At 56.1% G+C, this 21962-nt stretch overlaps 1 protein-coding gene across 5 annotated transcripts in view; it reads right to left on the reverse strand.

Annotated features, from left to right (window-relative positions):
• Nucleotides 1-21962, reverse strand: part of CRAMP1 (cramped chromatin regulator homolog 1) — a 55140-nt gene that overhangs the window by 17097 nt on the left and 16081 nt on the right. For all 5 annotated transcript variants that reach the window (XM_041747754.1, XM_041747755.1, XM_041747753.1 and 2 more), the window contains 7 exons: nt 19451-19604; nt 15981-16064; nt 12874-12922; nt 5127-5212; nt 4563-4686; nt 3550-3631; nt 1962-3125 (listed from right to left, as the gene is read on the reverse strand). In XM_041747754.1, the coding sequence (XP_041603688.1) occupies nt 1962-3125; nt 3550-3631; nt 4563-4686; nt 5127-5212; nt 12874-12922; nt 15981-16064; nt 19451-19604 (1743 nt within the window). The remainder of the gene's footprint in view (nt 1-1961; nt 3126-3549; nt 3632-4562; nt 4687-5126; nt 5213-12873; nt 12923-15980; nt 16065-19450; nt 19605-21962) is intronic.

The raw sequence follows: 21962 nt of genomic DNA on the forward strand, positions 1-21962 counted from the left end.
GAGGGGAGAGAGAGAGAGAGAGAGAGAGAGAGAGAGAGAGAGAGTGTGTGTGTGTGTGTGTGTGTGTGTCCCCATAGCCTCTAGGCCCCGAGAACTTGCATCTCTCCTGAGTCCCTGGGTGGTGCAGAAGCTGCTGCTGGGGCCCCACTCTAGGGCATGGCTCTGAGCAGCCTGCTTTGAATTCTCTGCAGTATTTCCAAGCTGCCAGCCCTCCTCTCTCAGTCGAGGCCAAGGCCAGTGTCTGCGTCCCCTGCTTCCACCTCCTGTAGGGCTCTGGACCTGCTCCTGTCCATCCAGTTTCCGCTCCTCCAGAAGCCTCACTCTAAAAAGTTTTTTTTTTTTTTTAAGATTTTATTTATTTATGAGACACAGAAAGAGAGAGAGACAGAGACACAGAGAGAGGGAGAAGCAGGCTCCCTATGGGGAGCCCGACGTGGGACTCGATCCCAGGACCCCAGGGTCACACCCTGGGCTGAAGGTGGCGCTAAACCAATGAGCCACTTGGTCTGCCCTCTAAAACGTTTTCTTTTCCTTTTTTTTTTTTTTTTTTTAAGATTTATTTATTTATTTATGATAGACATAGAGAGAGAGAAAAGCAGAGACACAGGAGGAGGGAGAAGCAGGCTCCACGCTGGGAGCCTGACACGGGACTGCCAAAAGACCCCCTCTAATACGTTTTCTTTCTTTTTTTTTTTATTTTTTTATTTTTATTTATTTATGATAGTCAGAGAGAGAGAGAGGCAGAGACACAGGCAGAGGGAGAAGCAGGCTCCATGCACCGGGAGCCTGATGTGGGATTCAATCCTGGGTCTCCAGGATCGCGCCCTGGGCCAAAGGCAGGCGCCAAACCGCTGCGCCACCCAGGGATCCCTCTAATACGTTTTCTAACCGCATCTCTACCCACTTGCCCCAATGCTGCCCATGCCTGCCTGCAGGTCGCCAGCTTCCACAGCACTCAATCTAAAGGCCACTGCTCACCCCTCGGCTGCCTCTGCAGCTTCCAGCCAGGTCCCATCACGCCATGACAGTCATCTCCCTCGTGTCCCCGTGTGCTCTGCTGAGCACCTGTCTATGGCAAAGGCAGCACAGGGATGCAGCCAGGAAGGTCATAGAAAAGCCCTGCAGGATGCACGGTGACGGCCACCTGTCCAGAAGTGGCAGGTGTGCTGCGCAGATGTGACCCGGCAGCCCCATCCTGTCCCCCAGGGTCCCCACAGCCGCATCCTGTCCCCCAAGCTCCACTCTCTCCTGGCAACTATGTGCCGCTCCCTCGGCCGCTCCTCTGGGAACCCATGAAGCCCTGTACTCCCCAGCACCAAGCACACACGGCAACTTAGGAGCTCCTGCTTCAGATGCCATCTTCTCGTCCAGGAAAGCTCACTGGGGTTTCTCTCGTAGGGGGCAACCTCTGCCCTGTTTCTGACCAGACACCCCAGAAGAAGTCATAGCCACTCCCCAGGCTTAGGGACCAGCCACCACGGAGCCCCCTGAGGAGCTCCAGAGCCCTTCATCTGTGCCCTCACCACTCCACTCCCTGCCCTGAAGCTGTGCCATCATCCTCCCACGATGGCCACCCTAAAGCACAAAGGACACTGTCATTCCCTCTGTTGAAACCTGCAATGTTCCTGCCTGGCTCCCGGCCATGGCTACTTCATTGCCTTTGCACACGCTGTCCTTCTGGCCAGCAAGGGAGAGCTTAGCATAACTGAAGCCTGGCAAGGAATGGGTTCTTGGTCACAGTTGTCCTTGGAGCCTCATGTGAGCCATGTGGGACAGAGCCCATGCCTGCGGCAAACCAGAACCCTCGCTACCAAGCCCAGCTTGAGATAAGGAGGCGTGGCCTGCCTGGTCACCTGGTCCCTGCCTCCCTCCCCCTGGACCCAGTTGCTCTGCTGAGAGACTTCAGACTGGGCCAGACTTCCCTTGGGGCACCAGTAGGGCTATGCTTGAGCTTCACTTACCAGCCTGGGGTTGACCTCGGTGGAGATGAGCTTCAGGAGGCAGCTGAGGAGGCGCTGCTTGTGGAAGGTGGAGGGTGGGGCGGCGGGGCAGGGGCCCTGGGCCTGCCCGCCGGGGGTCTGGCCCTCAGGACCCAGCACAGCCAGCCAGTCATACTCCAGCTGGAGCTTGTTTGGTTTGCCCATCATGAGGTAGACTTCGGCCAGCGTCAGGCTTTCAGAGGTCTGCAGGTTCCAGCCTTCCTCGCGGAGCTGCTGGGCTAGCCGGCTGGCGGGGACATCTTTAGGAGGCTTGGCGGCAGGCTGTCCCTGAGGCGGGGGATCCGAGGGGTTCACCTTCTCCTGGGGCTCCTCTGCAGGTGCCTCTGATGAGTCTTTAGTGCAAACATCTGGCTGGAGCCCGGGGCCAGGCTGAGGCTCAGGACCTGGTGTGGCACGGACGGGGGATGGTGCCCCAGCCCGGGCGAGGTCGGCCACCTCTGCACTGCTGGGGATGTGAGTCTCTGGGGAGGCGCAGCCTGAGGGCCGCAAGTCTGCACAGCGGCACTGCTCAGGGACGATGAGGTCCTGACAGGACTTCATGTAGCGCGGGAAGGGATCAAGGAGGGAGAGCTCATCCTCCAGCTCTGGGAGCTGGCCGCAGGCGCACATCACATCCGCAGGCTCTCGGGTGAGGCCGTCCCTGCCCTCTGCAGGAGCAGCTGTGGGGGTCTTCTCAAGCCGCCCCCCAGCATCTTGGAGCCCAGTGGGCAGCCTGTCTGGAGTGTCTAGACTGCCAAGGCTCGGGGCGGCCCCCTCCCCAGGGGCACTTTCGGGGGAACTCTCTCCAGAGCTCTGTGAGGCATCGGTGGAAGGAGGGGGTCGTCCCGGGCCCTTGCCCTCGGTGCCACCCCGAGGATACTTCACCTGGCCCCTGGCTGTGCCCTGCCCGCTCTGGATGCCCAAGATCTGGGCCGGAGGCAACGTGTGGGCATCCTTGGAGCCCTGCTTGCACCGGCCACCCTCCTGCCAGTGCACCGTGCAGAATGCCTTGGAGTGCACGACTCGGGCCACTCCCGGCAATGGCGTCAGCGTGCAGCTCTCTCCGGGGAACAGGTGCAAGGCCACCTTCTCCTGCGACGGCTCTGGAAGTGAGTGCTGCAGCTGCCGATCCTCGAGTGTCTTCCGCTGGGACCTCAGTCAAGGAGCAGCCACAGGAGCGGGCCCTGCTGTGTGCCGCCGGGCCACAGACAGAGCGTGAGCCAGGCGCTTCCTCAACCAACCAGCACCCTGCCGGCTGGGATGGCAGGCTGGGAGGCAGCCAAGGACACGAGAAGTTTGGGGCCACCTGTGCTTGTTTTACTCAACCTGCTGATAGGGACGCCTCGCGTGCTCCCTAACCTACCACATAGGCCAGACAGTGGCCACTTGCAGCTTAGGGAGCCGGAAGGGACTCCCACCCGAACCCCAGAAGACAGAGGACTGCAAGTTTGGTTCTGGTTCCATGCCACCCCACGGGACTGACTGCACTCAGGACGGAGAAGCAAGACCTATCCCTAAGCAGCAGGTGCTCTGGGGTAGGGGCAAGGCCACGTGAGTAAGAAAAGGATACAATCCGCACCTCATGGAGTGCCCACTTCTGTTTCAGGAACTCGATGAGGCTGGAGACCTTCCGGTGGAGCTCCACAATCATCCTGCAGAGAAACCACATGCAGGACGGGCGGCTGTTACACAGGGAGGGAACGTCCTGAGGAGCAGCATGAGGCTGAAGCAGCAAGAGGACCCAAGGCCATGGATGGTGGAGGGAGCGTTCAAGGAGGGGCCAGAGGCACAGGGCCCCAGTAGGGCCACTGATTCTTTGTCTCAAAAATTAGTCCTTTAAATGGAGTGAACTAGAGATTCGCGTGAAGCTGTAAGAAAAGAAGAGAGCCTTCCCCCCCCCGCGCCCCCGTGCCCCTTCTGCATAGTAAAAGATCTCCACCAGGATGTGGACGGCGGTACAACCCACCACCCTACCCTCAGTACCCTGTGGACCAGGACCGGCCTTAATTAACACTGAGAAAATTTAAATCCACGTGGAAACCAGACGTCCTGATGGAGACAAACCTCAAGAACACGAGGCTCGGGGAGAGCAGCTGACAAAAGAGCAGAAGGGCCACACTACGCGAACTGTCTACAACAGGCAGGCCTAGACACGGACAGCAGACGCGGCGGAGGCTGGGGGCGGGGAGCGAGGGCTCAGTGGGTGCGAGGTTTCCTTTCGGGGAGACGGGAAGCTCTGGAGCCAGAGGGGGAAATTCTACAACACCCTGTGAAGGTGCCCAGGGCCCTGAGTTCGACACCTTAAAATGACACATGGTTAATTCTAAGTTACAAGAATTTTACCTCAATCAAAAAAGATGTCTAAATGAAAAATGGTCCATACCCTCTGTGGTGTCCTGTGTATGAGTCAGACATAAATCTCCAGGGAGGTGGGGAGAGAGGAGTGGAAGGGCTTTTGAAAGACGAGAGAAAGATTCTGTAGCCATCAACCTGCCAACCACGACATCCTTTTGCTTTCTGTGCTCGGCCTGAGAGCCCTGCTGGAGTGGGGCCCCTGGGGCTGAGGGCCGCCACGACAGTTACCTGAGCCTCGGGTTTTGGGCCAGGCTCTGCACGCGGGCCCAGGCATGGTTGTTCCTTGGCTGCAGCTCTACTGGGACCTTCAAGGGCAGGCGCACTGGCTTCTGGTCCTCTTCGTCACTCAAGCCTACAACAAGAAGGGGCCATGAGAGCCTGGCACCCGTGAATCTTAACGTAGGACGCAAGCGCCTTGCCACACAAATAACAGAATCTACGAGAAGCTCTGGGCAAACAGCCCCATGAGTGACAGCAAGTCTGGCAGAGAAGCCCGCAGGGATCCATGCTCTCAAGAAGGAATGCCAACATGGCCGCTTGGGATCTACAAGCCAGAGCCACCGGCCAGGCCACGGGAGCCCACAGAGACCTGCTCATCACAACAACACTCTGTCTGAACATGCTGTAGCTTCTGAGCTAAACTTGACTGCCTCAGGGGACACATGGTGTGACAAGGAGTTTCGAGTCCAGGTGCTGCCAACAGATAGGACCAGATGAAGCGGACTCAGAGCCACTGTGAGGGCAGCCGCAGGAGGCAACGCCCCCGCCATCCCCACGTCCGTGATCACGTACCGTCCGGGTCGCAGAGCTTCTTCAGAGCACGGCACATGGGCGCTTTGATCCGTAGGTTTCTTCCTTTGTAGCGCACGGTGGTGGCCCTGGGAAAGGAGTTTTGTGGAAACAGTGAGGCCTCTAGGTGAACGGCCACTCCCTGCCCCGCACATACGAGCACCCAGTGTGCCTGATAACGGAGAGCCTGACAGATGAAGGCCCTGGCACAGGGTCCCCACAAAGCTCCTGGGCTCACAGGCAGCTGTGCAGAGGGAGGCCACACCGTAATTCTGGAAGTCCCACTACTTTCCTGCTCATGCTTCACGCCGCAAAGAGGATGCCGGTCCTTCACAGGACGTGTGCCCGCCTCCCGGCAAGTGGCGTGGCACCTCCTGCTGCCATCCCCTGGAAATCCCACTGTGCAGGAGCCCGCATCAAATGTCGAATGCATGCCTTCTCTCCTCCGCCTCCTCGAGGTCCCTCGAGAGCAAACCGTCTGAGCCCTCCTGGAGGTGGCCACTAACCCCCATCACCAATGTCCCGTGGCCCCTCTGTAAGCCACACCAGTGGCACCCGACGGAGTACGGGCCACTTGCAGCCAGCAGATACAGTGTGCCACTTGCTCACACTCCCCAAAACGGAGCTCAGGCAGGCCCAGGATCTGTTGCCATCGGGAGAACACCTGTACAGCCAAAACTTCACTAACGTTAGCATGACACAAACTAAAGAATTTCCATGTAACTCATGAAAATTAACACCACAAATAAAGCTCCTTTCAAAAAACACACTTCGGATGCTTTGGATCTACTCAGGAAAGGTTGGCTATTTTGAAAAACCGACAAGTCTGGAGGAGCCCGCCAGCCTCCAGGAGTCCTAGACCCAGCTTCCACCTCCGAGGAAGCAAAGCCGCACACCCCCTCCTCCTTGGAAGGGAAACAGCTCTGATTTCCCATGGCACCAGGGTCTCAGCCCCCTCGACAGTGGATTTCACTGTGGCCCCCGGAGTGTGTTTAGAAGGCCAAGCAGGGGGTGTGACGTGTGGCAGACCAAGCTGAGGCAGCCAGGCAGCGCAGCAGGCTCACAGGAGTCCCGCACCAGTGCCAACGCCTCCGTGGGAGCTGCCTCTCTGCATACCCACACGTCCAGTCCTGGCTGAGCCTTTCCTGTGCCCGGAATTAGACACAGGACACCAGAAATGGTGCTGAGATATGGGCAGGCTGCCAAAGAGGCCAAAGGACCCCAGGAGGCCCACTCCCTGCCACTGTGTCTGACGACATGATCACCTCAACCTCAGGGACACAGAGGCAGCGAAGTGCGGCTGTGGGCGTGGGGCAGGTGGACTCGACCCCAGCCGATCTCCAGCAGCAGCTCCAGGGCTGGTTGGGCCTCTCTGCCCACCACTTCTTGTTGCATCTGCACCACACCAACAACACAGACCTGGGGGGGCAGGGGGAGTGTGGCCACCATGGGGCACCTGTGTTTGCGATAATCACATTTTCCGTTAAACTGCTCTTTGGTGACTTCCTTTTTTATCATTTTTTTTTTCTATGGGAAAGTGAGCAGCCCCTTTTGTATGACCAGAAAACATCCTGAGATCATGATCCCATTCCTTTACTTTCAACTGGAAGTTCTAGGAGTGCCCTGAGGCTACAGCTGCCGGGCCCAGCTCATGCTTGCTGAGAGCAGGCCTCGGGGGCCTGGCCACGGACCTGGATGTGGTCTGTGTGCCCCCATCCTCGAGCCCACCCCGGAGCTGAACCACGGCAGGACCACCACCAGGCTAGGCACCCCCAGCGCATGGAGTTTAAGCAGCACCATCAGCAGAAGGCTCCCACCCTAATCTCTGACCAAGGGTCACACAGAGGACCCCATGCAACAACCCTCCCCCCCCCTCCCCCCCGGCCCACTGTTGTTGCTTTAACAGACAGGCAACAGGCTCGTTCCTCTACGTGCACGGGACTCAGGCTTTCTCTTCTGCAAAGTCATGTGCCGAGCCCAGTCAGCATGTGAGGCTGGCCTGTGAGCATCATAGTGAGCATCAGAGTTCTCCTCCGTCCTTTTGCTCATGAGTCCCATGCTCTCCAACCAATGGACATTCACAGTTAACTGAGAAAGGTCTGCATGAGAAGGATGGATGGGAAGTTGGTTAAATAAATACTCCACAGCCTTCAACAAAGGAATCTTCCACACACACCGTCCTGACTTTCCCCACCTATTTCACCTTTATGGGCCACTGGCTTTACCCTTGGAAACCAAAGTCAGCTGGCGGAAGACTGGACACATCTATCAGTGTAACGGGAGGGAAACCTGGACACAGAGCCACACAGTACCGCCCGCTGGCTTCACACAAGGGTGCAAAAGCAGCATCGGAAGGACAGTGCTTTCAATAGCCGAGACTGCAGTAAGTGGACACCTGCAGGCCACAGAGGCGTAACTCAGCAGGACCTGCCTGTCATACAACACGGATGGAAATAGCAAACCATCAAACTTTCACAAGGAAACTTGGAGCAATGCTGGACTGTGGGTGAGACCAAGGGCTCCTGGACGTCACAATGAAGTCGTGGCCCATAAAGGGAGATGGCAATGGGCCTCAGTAGGACTGAGCACTCCCGCTTGGCGATAGCCACTAGGAAGGCAGGAAAAGCCACAGACTGGGAGAAAACACTGCCAACAGCCCACCCAAGACAAAAGGCTTGTGTCTATAACACCTCTAGAACTATCCAACCTCAGTAATAAGGAAACGGGTGCAAGATCTGAGCAGGCCAGTCACCAGACAGAGGCAGATGCATGACAAGCACAAGAAAGATGCTCAAGGTGGTCAGTCACCAGGGCAACACAAACCGACACCCCCGGGAGATCCTACTTCCCACCCACGAGGACGCTCAAAACACACTCAACACCCAGAACGGACTCTCCCTAGAAAGCCGTGTGGTAGCTCCCGAAGAAGCCAGCGCAGGACCCCCTGCGCGTGTGCCCAGGTGATAGGCAACCAACACCTGGCGGCGAAGGTTTAGAGTGGCCCTGTTAACAGCCATGTTCCTCGCTGAGGAATGGATAAGCAGGCATGGGACAGCCACAGTGGTGCCACTACCTGCAGGAAGAGGCACGAACTACGGACCCACAAGGGCCAGATCTCAAGTGAACAGCACCAGGTGGAAGACGCCAACCTCCAAAGGCCACGCACGCGTGACCCCATTTGGACGGTGCTCTGAGAAAGGGAGGAAGACAGGGCAGAGAGACAAGCCGAGGGGCTGCTGGGGCTGGGCGTGGGCGGTAACTATGAAGGGGCAGCACAAGGGAGTCTGGGGGCGATGGAGCCATCTGGATGTGGATCGGGGTGGTACACTGCTCTGTGGGCCTTCAAACTCACAACCGGAGGTGAAAAGCCATCTGGAAAGGCTGCGTGCTGTGCAATCCCCACTCGGAGACATTCTAGAAAAGGTATCTATTCAGGCAGTGAAGGGGAGAGGTCACCAGGGGCTGGGGAAGCAAGTTGGTATAACACGGGGGGCTCCCGGGGCAGGGGCCCTCTCCGGCAGGAGCCCAAACGGCGGACACAGGACCCTGTTGTTTCTGTCCTGTCGTGCAGCACACATGAAGGTACTGAAGGCACCTGCTCAAAACCCGCTTACGGATAGCGGTCTGTTCCACAGACCACAGCCCAGCGGGGCAGAAAGGGAAATGAAACCACAAGAGGACAAGTAACACTGAACATGTGTGCACACACCTGCCTGCACACAGGGCCGCCCTCCCCCACCACCCAGACCTGGTACAAGCAGGCACAGGCTTCAGGCGGCTCCTCCGTCGATAAATTCAAGTGAAGGGGAGAAAGTGCTGGATCTACTGCTGTTTCAACCTGATGTTTGAACTTTTTCATGATAAACTTCTCTTTTTCTAAAACATTTTATTTATTTATTCCTGAGAGACACAGAGAGAGAGAAAGAGAGAAGCAGAGACACAGGCAGAAGGAGAAGCAGGCTCCATGCAGAGAACCTGACGTGGGACTCAATCCCGGGACCCCAGGATCACGCCCTGGGCTGAAGGCAGGCGCTAAACCACTGAGCCACCTGAGCAGCCCATGATAAACATTTCTGAGAGATTCAGAGCGACTGCCTTTCTCCTTAGACACAGAAGGGTGCTGCGTAGGACATTCCTCCGTCAAAGCAGAGGGAGGAGCTGCCAGCATTCGGCGCCCCAGCACCCCAACGACCAAGCCCCAGGACCCGGCCCCCGCCCCTCTGGGAGCTACAGGCTGGTCAGGGGCCTGACAGGGAGGTGCCCAGAGCACTGGGGGAGGGGGGGTGACGTGCTGTCTGGCCATACGTGGAGGACACGTGAGACACACACTCAGCAGAGGCTCGGGGCTGGGGCAGACTCCGACTCACAGCCGGGGGACAGGGAAGAGCCAGTCACCTGTGGCGGAGAGGGAGCCCGGGTAAGCAGCCAGCAACCTTCCAAGGGAGGCGTGCAGTCTGGTGCCCACAGCAGCATCTGGGTGATGCTCTGAACCACCAGACATGACGGGTCTGGTGGGGAAGGCGTAGGGAAGCAGGAGGCGAGGGCCGCTAGCCTCTGGGGGACACTCCTCCAGCCCGGGGCCTCACAAGCTCTGCTGGAGCTGGCTCCTATCTGTCCCTGATGCGGGAGGTCTCAGGGCCACACTGGGGGGTCTCCACAACCCTCCAAGGGTTCGGACACCATTTCATCAGGCAGCGACAGCATCCACTCCTGATGGAGCCCCGAGGGTGAAGCCACAGGTGCTACAGTTCTGGTGCTAGAAATACAGATAAACGCATTTTCATAAGTAGAACACCACACAGCAAACGTGGTCAGCAGCCTAAAGCTAACCAGAAAGAACACCCTTCCCTCCTCTAACCAGACAGAAGCTTGCTTGTCAAATACTCGAACAGGACACAGGTGTGAAGAGCAGGGGTAACCCAGGCACCGACCATCCCGGGGTGCTGGTGGGAGCAGGAGCCACGCACTGAGTCCCCCTGCTGCGGCCACATGCGCACCCCACTCACTTCCAAAAATAAGAACAGAGCCCCCCAAGCCCGCCCAGGAGCCAGGCTCCTCTCTGCAGCACCCTTCCGCCAGCGTGAGCAACGCTGTGACGTGCGCCCTACGGCGCGGCTCACCACGGACCTGAGGGCTTTCCAGAAGTGGGGCTGTGGGGTCAGAGAGCACGCACACTAAGAGGGTGAGGTACGGACTCCCCTGCACTCCTGCTGTGAGTGAACACCTTCTCGGACAGTGCTGACGCCTCTCCACCCGCAGCTGTGGGAAACGGACCGCTTCCGTCTGCCCTCCTCACCCCGAGCCATGGGAGGGGGGTGGCACAGGCGGAGGTTCTGGGGAGGCTGGTGCTGGAACACTTACCCCCTTCTTGATCTGGGGCTGGAGGGGGCTGTGCAGGGAGGACCGGTGAATTCTCCTGCGCGGTTGTTACACTGAGCACAGCCAGGGAAGGAGGCGCACTGTGACCCTGGCTGCAACCCCATCCTCTGCGGGCTCATGTTGGGAGAACAGACACGTCCCCACACCTTCAACGTGACCTGCCCCTGTCGTCTGACCTGCCTGTCACCTGGACATTGATGCTGCGGGGCTGAGGTCATGTCTGTCTGGCTCCTTCCTGCCTCCCTACACGGCCCTCATCAGAAGTGCCCGTGCACAGCCCACACCCCAGAGACAGAGAACTTCTGCTGCCCTCCTTGGCTGGGTGGCTACAGAGGTTGTGGGGAATGCTGCACAGGGAGTCTCTCTCTTGTCCCCCTGGTTTTCACCCAATCACCGATCCTATCAGTCCAGACGCCTGCGCGTTGACTGCTCACAGGTGACATCCCAATATCATGTTACTAAATATTCAAAGCAAACAGGAGATGTAGATGCTCCTCCTAGATCCTCACTTGTTCAGAACCATGTTAACAGTCATGTTGCCTCCGGGCTTTACTGTGATGGCTCCTTGCGGAGACTGTGGGGACCCAGTACTGTGTGTTTCCTCGACCCTGCTGCCCCCCAGCTCAGGCGCTCTCCAACCTCCAGCAGCCCCTAATGCCAACCACCCAGCCACATTCACATGTATCAACACGCCTTCCTCACATGAGATCAACTCTGAAGCAGGCCCGCATGTCCTTCCAGAAACCCAGGAGGCCACCCCCTGCTCTGTGTGCAGCCTCTCACAACAGGACCAACACAGGCCAAGAAAACTCACAGCTTTTCCAGCAAACCAGTCCCTGATGCCCCTGAGCACAAAGAACCAGAACACTGGCTCAGCCAACAAGTTGGGACCCAAGTAAAATAAAAGGTGAAAAAGGCTCTCCTCAGATCGCATCCAGGGTGGGCGCTCCGCCTCGCAGGGGAGACACTAATGCCAGAAACCACCTCCGCCAAGCACCCTCTGGGCTCTCGACGCAGGTCCTCAGAGGCACACAGGCAGCCCAAACAGCTCACAAGCCCAGCTTGTCCCCAAATGCTGCAGGGCCTGTGTGAGGGTAGGAAGGCGGGCACTGCCAGTGCCACAGGTGAATGGGGCGTGGGGTACACGACCAATGAGCCACCTGCTCCTAAGCATACCCACATGCCTCCAGGAGGCTCTGTCTGCCCCAAGACACCAGTTGTGAAGGCTACCCGCACCGCCTGGCATAGCGCTGATACTTGCATCCCAGTTACCACCACGCCTGGTTCCAAACAGGGGCAGTTCACAGAAATAAACTCGCGGGAACCCAAGAGGAGCATATGTAAGGGAAGACGCTGGGCCGGAGCCAGAGCAGAAACCACACAGCCGGCACCACCTGTCAGGAGCTCACGCCTGAGGGATGGGGACGTGCAGGCCATCCAACACCAGGCTGAGGGAGAAATGCCACCAGAGGTGCCAGAAGGCCATGTCCTGCAAATGCAGCAGAGACCAGTGAAGACTGTTCCAGGGGACAGCTAGCCTTGGACCAGCAGGGGCCTGGGGATGGCCTGAGGGCCCATCTAGGGCAAGGGGCAGAGATCCGGAGAGAGTACACCCGCTCTGGCAGGGTGAGTGGGAGGCCACGACAGCCATCAACATGGCAGCCACGCCGGGTGGGAAATCCATGCACACGGAATCCGCAGACTGTGGAGCAGAGGAAGGTCCGGGCCGCCCCGAGTCAGACACGTGGCTGGAGACCAGGGACCAACTACCGAAGCTGACAATGAAGGATGCCTTGAAGGCCACTCTGAAATGTGGGCCAGAGAGCAAACTAAAGTTCCACTGAGACAGTGGGTGAATGGAGCACAAGGCACGTGCCATACGCCATCTCTGCCACAGGAATGGTCACTGCACTCGGGGCAGAGCAAGTGGGAGAACCTTGAGCTCTGGACACCGCGAGTGTGAGGACAGACGGCGCCAGACCTCCTTCACTCTAGGGGCACGGAGCCTCGGCGGGCAGGCACAGGGAAGGGGTCAGGAGGGCAACAGGAAGGCTGAGTGTGGGCCTGCTCTGGCCAGAAGCCACCCGCAGCCCACGCGCAGGTGGGGACGGGGGCGCGAACAGGAGGTGGTGAGGGCCCTGTGGGTGCTGCCACCCTGCCAGGGAGCCCACGGGAAGAACGAGATGGGGAGCAGCCCAGGCGATGACACCCTGCTCTCCTGGGGCTGCACGGCACAGTCAGCTTTCACTGTGAAGGTTGGGCACATTATGGACCTCGGTGAGAAAAACCACACATCTCTAGTTCTGGGCTTCGGGAAGCACGCACGCGTCCCAAAGCAACAGCGGCGCTCCACAACACAAGCCCTACTTACCCCGCCTGAATGAGTTCATTCAACTTGGTCGCGTTCTTGTCGTCCATACCTTTAAATGGAAAAACAAATAAATGTGACCATGAAGCCCTCAGGAGCAAGATCAGTGAAGATTTCCTGATTAACTCTCATCAATGTAGGAAGCAAATATCCCAGCTCCTCCCCAGAAGACCCAACAAAGTCTCCCAGAACACAACCCCCCACGTTAGCTGCAGCTCCTCCCACAAAGCCTGGGTGGAGCGTGCCATCCCCACCTGTGTATCCTCTCCACCCACCAAGACTTTCTCGGGGAACCATAACCTGCCTCCATGCAGCTGCTCCTGACCCCCGACCCCCACCACACCAAGCCTCTGCTCCTCCCTAGCCGCCCAGCTCAGATTCCCTTCTCAGGGTCACCACCACATGCTTCTCCTGCTGGGCTCGTGTCATCTGCTGGCCCATCGTGGTCTGCTTTGGGTCCCCAGGTTCCCAGGGTAGGTGAACAAGGACCCAAGACCATACGTGTTCACCAGAGCTGACACCACGTTCCTCTGCACCCTCCCACAGTTGCTGCTGTCCCAAAAATGTCCAAGGAAAAACGAAATTACATGTGCAAGAACATGAGTAACCTGGTAGATGGTGAATGTTTGGGGATCATCGAAAATTTCTTAAACTCTTACGTACTCAGGGATAAAAACAATAAGCCACAAACACAGAGCCAGGCCAAAAACCAAGACAAGGACAAAATCCTTAAAGCAGCACAGAAAAGTAATGCATCCCTTCCAGAGCAGCAGAGACACAGCAGCCGGTGGCCTCTCCCCAGGAATGGCGAAGGCCAGAGATAAAGGAACAAATCTTTACAGTGAAGGAAGGAAAAACTGCCCAATCCGAGCTCTCCATCCAGCAAAAACACCTTTCAAGACTGAAGACAACATAAAGCTTTACAAATAATCACTGGAAGAATTCACAGCCACACGTGACAAGCATGTGACGAGAAACAGCAAGACACATCCTGCAGGCTGCAGGGCAACAGGCCAGATGGAGACGGGCCTCCGGGACAGAAGGCCCAGCAAGGAAGAGGCAGGCGCACAGCCCTGCTCACTGACCGGGGACCCAGCATGGCCCTGCCTCACATGGTTATGCGACAAAGCAGCACCATCAGCGGGAAGCACAGCAGGGATTCCCATGTGAAGGCAGGGTCTGCAGGGCCAAGCAAGCGCATGGCCAGAGGGCAGCCTGTCCTGGAGGTTCGTGGGCATGTGAGCAGAGATTAAAGGGAAAGCCAAAGGGGATGGAAGGGCCCATTGGTCCTGCATCTGGCTTGCCGGACAGACAGAACGTCCAGGAGCTGAGCCACTGAGATTTCAGGGTTTGAGTCACTCGATGGGCACCATGCGAGGAGCCACCCTTCAGAGAAAAGCTAACTGAACACGCAAGTGAGGATGGGAGATGGGCCGCTGCGGCAGGAGAAATGAGCTCTGGGTCTAAGACTCAGTCCTGGGGGCAAAGCATCACCTGTCACTTAGCAGCCAAGGAGATTTTCATCACGACAGAGCCTCCTCAGCCCCTGGGACACCAGGCAGCGCAGTAGCTGCCCTGAGGCTGCACACATGTAGCGTGTGTCTGAGTCCTAGGAACACAGCAGACTCAACGCCCACCGTTTCAGGGTTCATGTTCGTTCGGAGGCCCAGTGTTAAACAAAAGCAGGCTCCGACCACAATTTCTGCACAGTCCAGAAAAGGCTACCAGCATGCAGTCATGAGACGCTGCAGTGTGCAGGGCACCCAGTGTGCCAGCGAGTGACCTGCAAGTGGGGGGCAGGCGGGGCTCAAGTGGGGCCTTGGGGGGAGGCTGCATGCGTGGAGGCCAAGAGGGGCTGGTGGGATGTCACAAGTAGGACTGGCTTCTCTGAGCTGCAGGGTGGCAGGAAGAGGAACAGAAGTCCAAGTACAGAGGCCCCTGGGCCGGGGTCCCAGTGCTGCCCAGTGGAGTGACGGTAAGCTGCCCAAGGTCAGGGAGCAGGCCAGCCTCACGAGGACTCAGGCAGGCTGGGAGAGCGAGGAGAGGCCACCACAGCAGTGACCGGGGGCAGTCAGTGCCTGTACACCACTCACGCTGGGAGCACTCCACGACAGGCCAGCAGGTGACAAATAAGTGCTCAGACCACAGGAAGGACTGGGTTGGGAGCCAGGCCACCTGTAGGGTTTTTGCCTGCTTCTAGGCTAGCGTGTGCAGAGCAGCCCTCAAACGCCCTCCCTCCTGATCCCTCTGCTGATTCCACACCAACCGCCTTGCTGCCCACTGAGCAGTGGCATTCTGCTGCGTGACCAGGGAGGAGACGGCTTATGACCCTGTCACATGGTCTCACTGGGCCTCTGGAGTGACCCTGTGGGTAAGCACCCTTCCGCCATGTGACGGTGCCCAGTGGCACCTGCATAGACAAGGGCACCCCTTGCCTGGGGTCACACGGGGAGGCGAGGTAGGCCACTAAGTAGATGGTGCCCCCGGAAAGCCAGAGCATGCCTACGTTGGTTACAGGAGACAAGCAGAGGGACATATGGGGAGTAGCCCAGATCATTCCAAGCACCAGTGTCACACAAGACCAAAGGTGAGGCTCGTCTATCTCATCAACAGCCCCAAGGGGGCACCACAGGTATACCTAGGACCACATCCCCACCTGGCACCCTGAAGACAGGCAGCTGCTAGGTAAGACCATGGTGCCTGCGACATAAATGCTAAACACATCAGGTGGTGACAGGACTGTGGGCATGCAGAACAATGTCCCTGGGCTCAAGTGACATGGGATGCCTGCAGGAGAGCCCTGCCAGGATGCCTGCAGTCAGATGCTGAGTAAGAGAAAGTGCACTCGTGGGGTGGGGCACGCAGGTGGGGCTGCTGTCTGCGACAGGTAAGTCTCATGAAGGTGCAGGCATGCAGAGGCTCAGGTGCTCTTCAACTCCCTGCTCCCTAAAATGTTTTCAAGATTCAAGCTGGAGGGAGAAGAGCTGTGGCATCAAAGACCCAACAGTGACAGGAGAGCAGGCCCTGCCAGGAGGAGCTGTGAGCATTCCGGAAACCACATCACGTCCCCAGCCACGAGCACTGCAGGAGCCCTGGCGCCCCATACTCACAGCCCCCGACCTTCTTCCGCAGCTCGCCGTAGCAGATCAGACCGTACAGCTCCTGGGACGACTTCTTCAGCCCACGGGAGAACACTGAAACACCAAGAAGGGACAGAGCTTTAGAAGCGGAAGACGTCCCCACCGGGCTGACCAGCTCGGGCACAGGAGGGCAGGGGCACGTGAGCACTGTTCGTCCCGTGGTTCCGACCACCGCACGTGCCTCCCAGGATGGCAACCCCGGGCAAAACGAAGTGAGGCACACACAGGAACACAGGGCTGCTTTTCAAATTTTCAAAATGAGAAGTTAGATTAGAAAATTGGGCTGGCGCCAGGAAATGCTAACGGGCAGAGGGCTGCCCCGGGAGGAGCCTGGGAGGCCAGTGGGGCCACAGGAGGTGGGCTGAGACCATCTCCCTCCGCACACAGAACCACCCAACCTCTGTGTGAGGCAAGAGGCCTGTGACCACGGAAGCGGACGTGTCACACCATCTCTGATCACTGATGACCCCCCTGAGGCCAGACAGAGGAGGAACGGCAGCCCCAGCCCTCACGGTACTGGTATCCACTCTCCCCTGCTCCTCAGTAACAGATGCACCTCACTCAGGAAGCAACGAATCCAGGTCAGACGGTGCACATCCCAGCCTGCCCTGCGGCTAGATCGGGCTGCACCACTAAGTCCTGGCCTCTAGAGTGATCAGGAGACTTCCAGAAGCTCCCAAAATGACTGAAGACTGACTGAGGACGAATGGGTCCTTTGGCACCCCGGTCTAGCCCACGGAGCCATCCTGGACCAAGCACTGTGCTGGGCACGGCAGAGTGGCAAGAGGGCAGGCCCGGAGTTCCCAGTGACCGCACTGGACCTCCTATCTGACGTCTCTGCCACAGGAGAACCAATCTCTCTGTGCAGAAGACCACGATGCTTTGAGGTCTGTGTTACCTGAAGCCAAACCTGAGTGCCGTCCACCGGCACAGGCCCAGCCCAGTCCGGCGCCTTCTCCACCACTTCACAGAGCAGTTACCCGTGCTGCCGTCCCTCCCCTGTCCTCACAACTGCTCTCTCTGGCTTCTCCCCAGAGAGCCCTTTTCAAACTCCTAACACTCAGGTGTGATGAAATCACCAGAAAAGGAAAACAAAAGTTCATTAGCAAATGGAAAATAAAATTTTGTCTCTCTCTCTATCATAAATAAATAAATAAATCTTAAAAAAAAAAAGGGAGGGGGGATCCCTGGGTGGCTCAGCAGTTTAGCGCCTGCCTCTGGCTCAAGGGGTGACCCCGGAGTCCCGGGATCGAGTCCAACGTCGGGCTCCCGGCATGGGGCCTGCTTCTCCCTCCTCCTGTGTCTCTGCCTCTCTCTGTCTCTCATGAATAAATAAAGTCTTTAAATAAATAAATAAATAATCTCCTCTCCATTGTGTGATTTATCCAAAGAAAGTGTTTCCAAAGGAAAGTGCTATGTGAACGGGTACATCCACAAGTGCACAGTGTAAGGCCACCAAAGGGACCTGCTGGTCCAAAAGGAAAGGTAAAATTTATTCACCTGTAGCAACATCAAACTCAACAAATTAACGCTCCACAGGAAGCACAGAGAAATTCCACAGCAGCATGAAAAGGTGGCACACCCAGGAGCGGGGGGAAGGTGCTGTGCTGAGATAGTGGAGGGTGTCTGGGAAGAAGGAGAGGTCTCAGCTCCCACTGACTGTCTGGGGGGTCCCAGGCAGGAACGTGCACAAATGAGCGTGGGTTTTCTTGTCTGCCCTGAGGGTGACATGCTCAGTGACAGGCCCCCACCAGGCAGAAGCAGGGGCAGGGAAGGATTCAGGGAGGGATTTCTGGGAGGAGAACACAGCTCCGCCTGGGGAGGGAGCAGGGTGAGGGAGGTTGATCAGCGGGGGGTACAGTGCAAGTACACATGAGGGTGGAGACCCTATTCCTGCCAGCCCACAGATCAGGAGGAGAACACCTGGTGGAGCCGCAGGAGGGGCTCAGGCAAGGAAGCAGCCCGGCAGATGCACACCTGGTGCCCATCTCGTGGCATGAGGGGCAGGGTGGGACCAGACAGCAGGGGACAGCGATGATCTAGAACAAGAGCAAGGGGGACCAGGTGGTGAGGAGAGACCAGAACAGCTCTGAGGTACAACCAGCAGGACTCTGGTGACAGATGTCCACAAAGGTTCAAAGGGACATACATTCAGGTGACAGTGTCAGGTAACAACTGTGAGCATTCAGAGCTTGAGCAGCCCTGTCCCCAAGGGCTCCCACACAGGCTGGTGGCAGTGAGAGATTTCTTTAGGGCAGGAGTCGGCACACTATGGCTCACAGGCCAATGCAGCCCAGGACCTGTTTCTGAAGGAAGGGTTTGTGGAACACACCAATGCACACCTGCTTACCCTTTGTCTACAAATGAGCTAAGACAGCAGAGCGCAACAAGTTCCACAGACTGCAAACCCCAAAGCCAAGATATTTGCCATCTGATCCTTCAAAGAAAGAGAAAGCTCAAATCGTGCTCTCTGGGCCTTTCTCAGGCCAGAGGAGGAAGCCCAGGTCCTGGCATGCTGACCTGCCGGGGAGCCAGGGAGGAGGCAGACAGGTCAGCCTAGGTGGTGCTGGCATACACGTGCCTGAGGGTCACCAAAGAGGCCAAGAGTGCGCCCACAGGTGGGGCTGAGGCAGAAACACAGGAGATCATCAAGGGCAGGCACGAACAGCACATGACAAAGGTTCAAAGCGAGTGACAGGCCTCAGCCATCAGAGTTGTTCTCTATCACAACTTACATTATTTTACCAGGAATGTCAGAAACAAGAGAAGTTAGTAGAAGCAAATGTCTGGAATGACCAAGCTATGAGTGAAGTTGTAGAAACAAAGAGTTAACATAAAGAAAGATGATCAATGACTGAGTGGCAGGTGTGACATGTGGCAATACCTCCCCTGAGGACAGAGGCTGGTTGGGTAGGCTGCTCCGGGCGGGAGGGTGCTGACCCAGACATGTGAACTGAACACAGATCACTCGAGCCTGACTTCAAACCCAGACAAGAGCTCTGGGAAAGCTAGCCCACCCCAGTCCACCACACACAGGCCATGCCCAACCCTCACCCGAAGCAGCCCCTGCTTGGGAGAGAAAGGTGGGCACCAGAGGGGCCCTATTCTGGCTGGCCAGGATCTATGGTCTGCTTCTCCTCGTCGACTGTGGGGCCCTCCCCTCCCAGGGTGGGACACGGGCCCAGAGAGAGCCAGGGACCTAGAAGCACAGGCACCCAGGGCCATTAGAAATAAGTGCGGCCTCCTCACAATTCAGTTTAAGCGATGGATCCTAGGCATTCCACCAGCCAAAGGACCATGAGGCAGGGAAATCCCTGGCCATGTGGCTGGGAGAGCACAATGCCAGAGGGTGTGTCTTGTGGGTTTGCTGGAAACCAGCTCCTGACCAGCAGCCAACCACACCTGCCACCTTCCCGGGAGCCAAGTCTGAGCACACTCACCATTATCAAAGTCAATGTACTTGGTGATCTTGTGCCACGTGCGGTAATAGAAGTGCCGGACCTGCTCCTTGTTCTTCACCATGCTCGCGGGCTTGCCTTTCTTCTTGTACTTGAGTGCAATGTTGTTCTGAATGGCTTCAAAGTCTTTCCCATGCTGCAAAATTAAGTCCACATTAAAAGCACAAAGGTTACAACAAGGCAGTCTTCTGTACAACACAGACGCTTCCCGAGAAAGGAGAAGGGAAAGGGAGCCCACCGTGGTCAAGCCGATGTCCTTGATGGCTCTTGTGCATGAACTTCTGCCTCACCTCCCTAGAACCTTGGTTTCAACTCAAGTAACGGATAAAGCAACAGCAGAATCTGAGGAATAAATCTATTGTAGCATGGAAGACCAACGAGGCAAGGACTCAGGAGCAGGAGGACACAGTGCTCATCATGCAGATGAAAGGGGCTTAATACCCATAGTTGCCTAGAGACCACAAACCAAGACAGCTCCATGAAGACAATCATGGCAACACACAACACAAACCACAAAGAGCTAAGAGTATGCTATACCTGGCCTCCTAAAGCAATACATCAACTGTTCAGAGATGCCCTCACTGCTTCCATCAGAGAAAATGTATCCTATATTCAAATAGGGAGAGCAAATACAAACAGTAAGAGAACCACACAGACTATGCTCTGAATACATTCATGGGCCACCTATTCCTTCAACACATCCACGTAGGAACTGAGTTTTTGTGAGATTTTCAGAATGGAATTGGTGTTCCAAAGAACAAAGTCACCACCAGGATTGTTCAGGAGCTGCTGACATTCCATCAAAGCCAAGACAGATGTCCAGGGGAGGGCCCAGAGGTGACAGCACCCCGACACCACGAGCACCCCCAGCACCCATATCTTGGTTTTAAATCCCATTCCCAAAAGGAAGCGGGGTCCCTGGAAGAGATGGGAGCAGGGAAAGTACCAGTGAGTCTGGAATATCTTGCTATGCCAGAAAGTAGGCAAGTGAAATGCTTGCAGCATGAGAAGAGCATGTGGGAAGGATACAGGAGCCAACCAGAGGAGGCTCCCAGTGGCCAAATCTGCAGCCATCTGGACAAGAAAATGGACAATGATATGAATAGATCGTGAAACAGAACAACCTATATACCCGAGTCCATACAGATAAAAACAAACCACTGAATTCCTACCTAAATAAGGGAGAAGGGAGAGCTGTTTCTTGCACAAGATCTCTAATTAATAAGTACAGAAAGAATGATGGAGTCAGAAAATCGCCAATGGGCAAATGGTATAGTAATATTATTTCAGGTAAGAAGTTGCATGATTACTAAAGTCAGTGTAAGAAAAAATGAGAAACAGAATATTTACATAGTCTAAAAGTAAAAAAAAAAAAAAAACGGATTAGTAAGTACAAGACCTGGCAGGTGTCACCTGAAAGCAGTGATCGAGGTTCAGACCACCAGACAGAATGGAGCACAGCATGCGCTCTGTACAGGACGTGCCCAGGACAGCCTGGCACTCCTGTGGTACTCTTGACAAAAATGCAAAATGTACATTTAATCATTAGTTAACCTCAGAGAAGCTCAAACTGAGGGGTATTTCACAACCTAACAGACCAGGAGTCTTCAAAAGTATCAAGGTCGGGGCCCCTGGGTGGCTCAGTCAGTTAAGGGTCTGCCTTCAGCTCACATCACGATCCCCTAGCATGGAGCCCCAGGGAGCCTGCTTCTCCCTTGACCCCTAGTAATGCATGCTCTCTCAATCTTTCTGCCTTGCTCACAGTTTCTCTTTCAGATAAATAAAATCTTGGGGGGAAAAAAAGTTTCAAGATCTCATATGAAAAAATGCTCAACATCTCTCGGCATCAGGGAAATACAAATCAAAACCACAATGGGATACCTCCTCACAGCAGTCAGAATGGCTAAAATGAACACAAAAAATAAAAAAATAATAAACAAATAAATAAATAAATAAAATGAACAAGTCATGAAATAACAGATGTTGGTGAGGAGGTGGAGAAAGGGGAGCCCCCCCTTTTTTTTTTTTAAGATTTTATTTCCTTATTCATGAGAGACACAGAGAGAGGCAGAGACACAGGCAGAGGGAGAAGCAGGCTCACTGCAGGGAACTTGATGTGGGACTCGATCCCAGGACCCCAGGATCAAGACTGGAGCCAAAAGCAGACGCTTAACCACTGAGCCACTGAGGTGCCCCAAAGGGGAGCCCTCTTATACTGCTAGTGGGAATGCAAGCTTGTGCAGCTACTCAAAAAACAGTATGGAAGTTCCTCAAACAGTAAAAAACAGAGTACCCAGCAATGGTACTACTAGGTATTTACCCACATGATAGAAACGGAATGATCCAAAGGGCCACCTGTACCCCAATGTTTATAGCAACAATGTCCACAAGAGCCAAACTATGGAAAGAAGCCAGATGTCCATCAAGTGATGAATGGATAAAAAAGATGCACTATATATAGTCCATACTAAGAAATGTTACTCAGCCATCAAAA

Source organism: Vulpes lagopus, chromosome 3 (assembly GCF_018345385.1).
Source record: "Vulpes lagopus strain Blue_001 chromosome 3, ASM1834538v1, whole genome shotgun sequence".
In the NCBI taxonomy this organism is placed as follows: Eukaryota; Metazoa; Chordata; class Mammalia; order Carnivora; family Canidae; genus Vulpes; species Vulpes lagopus.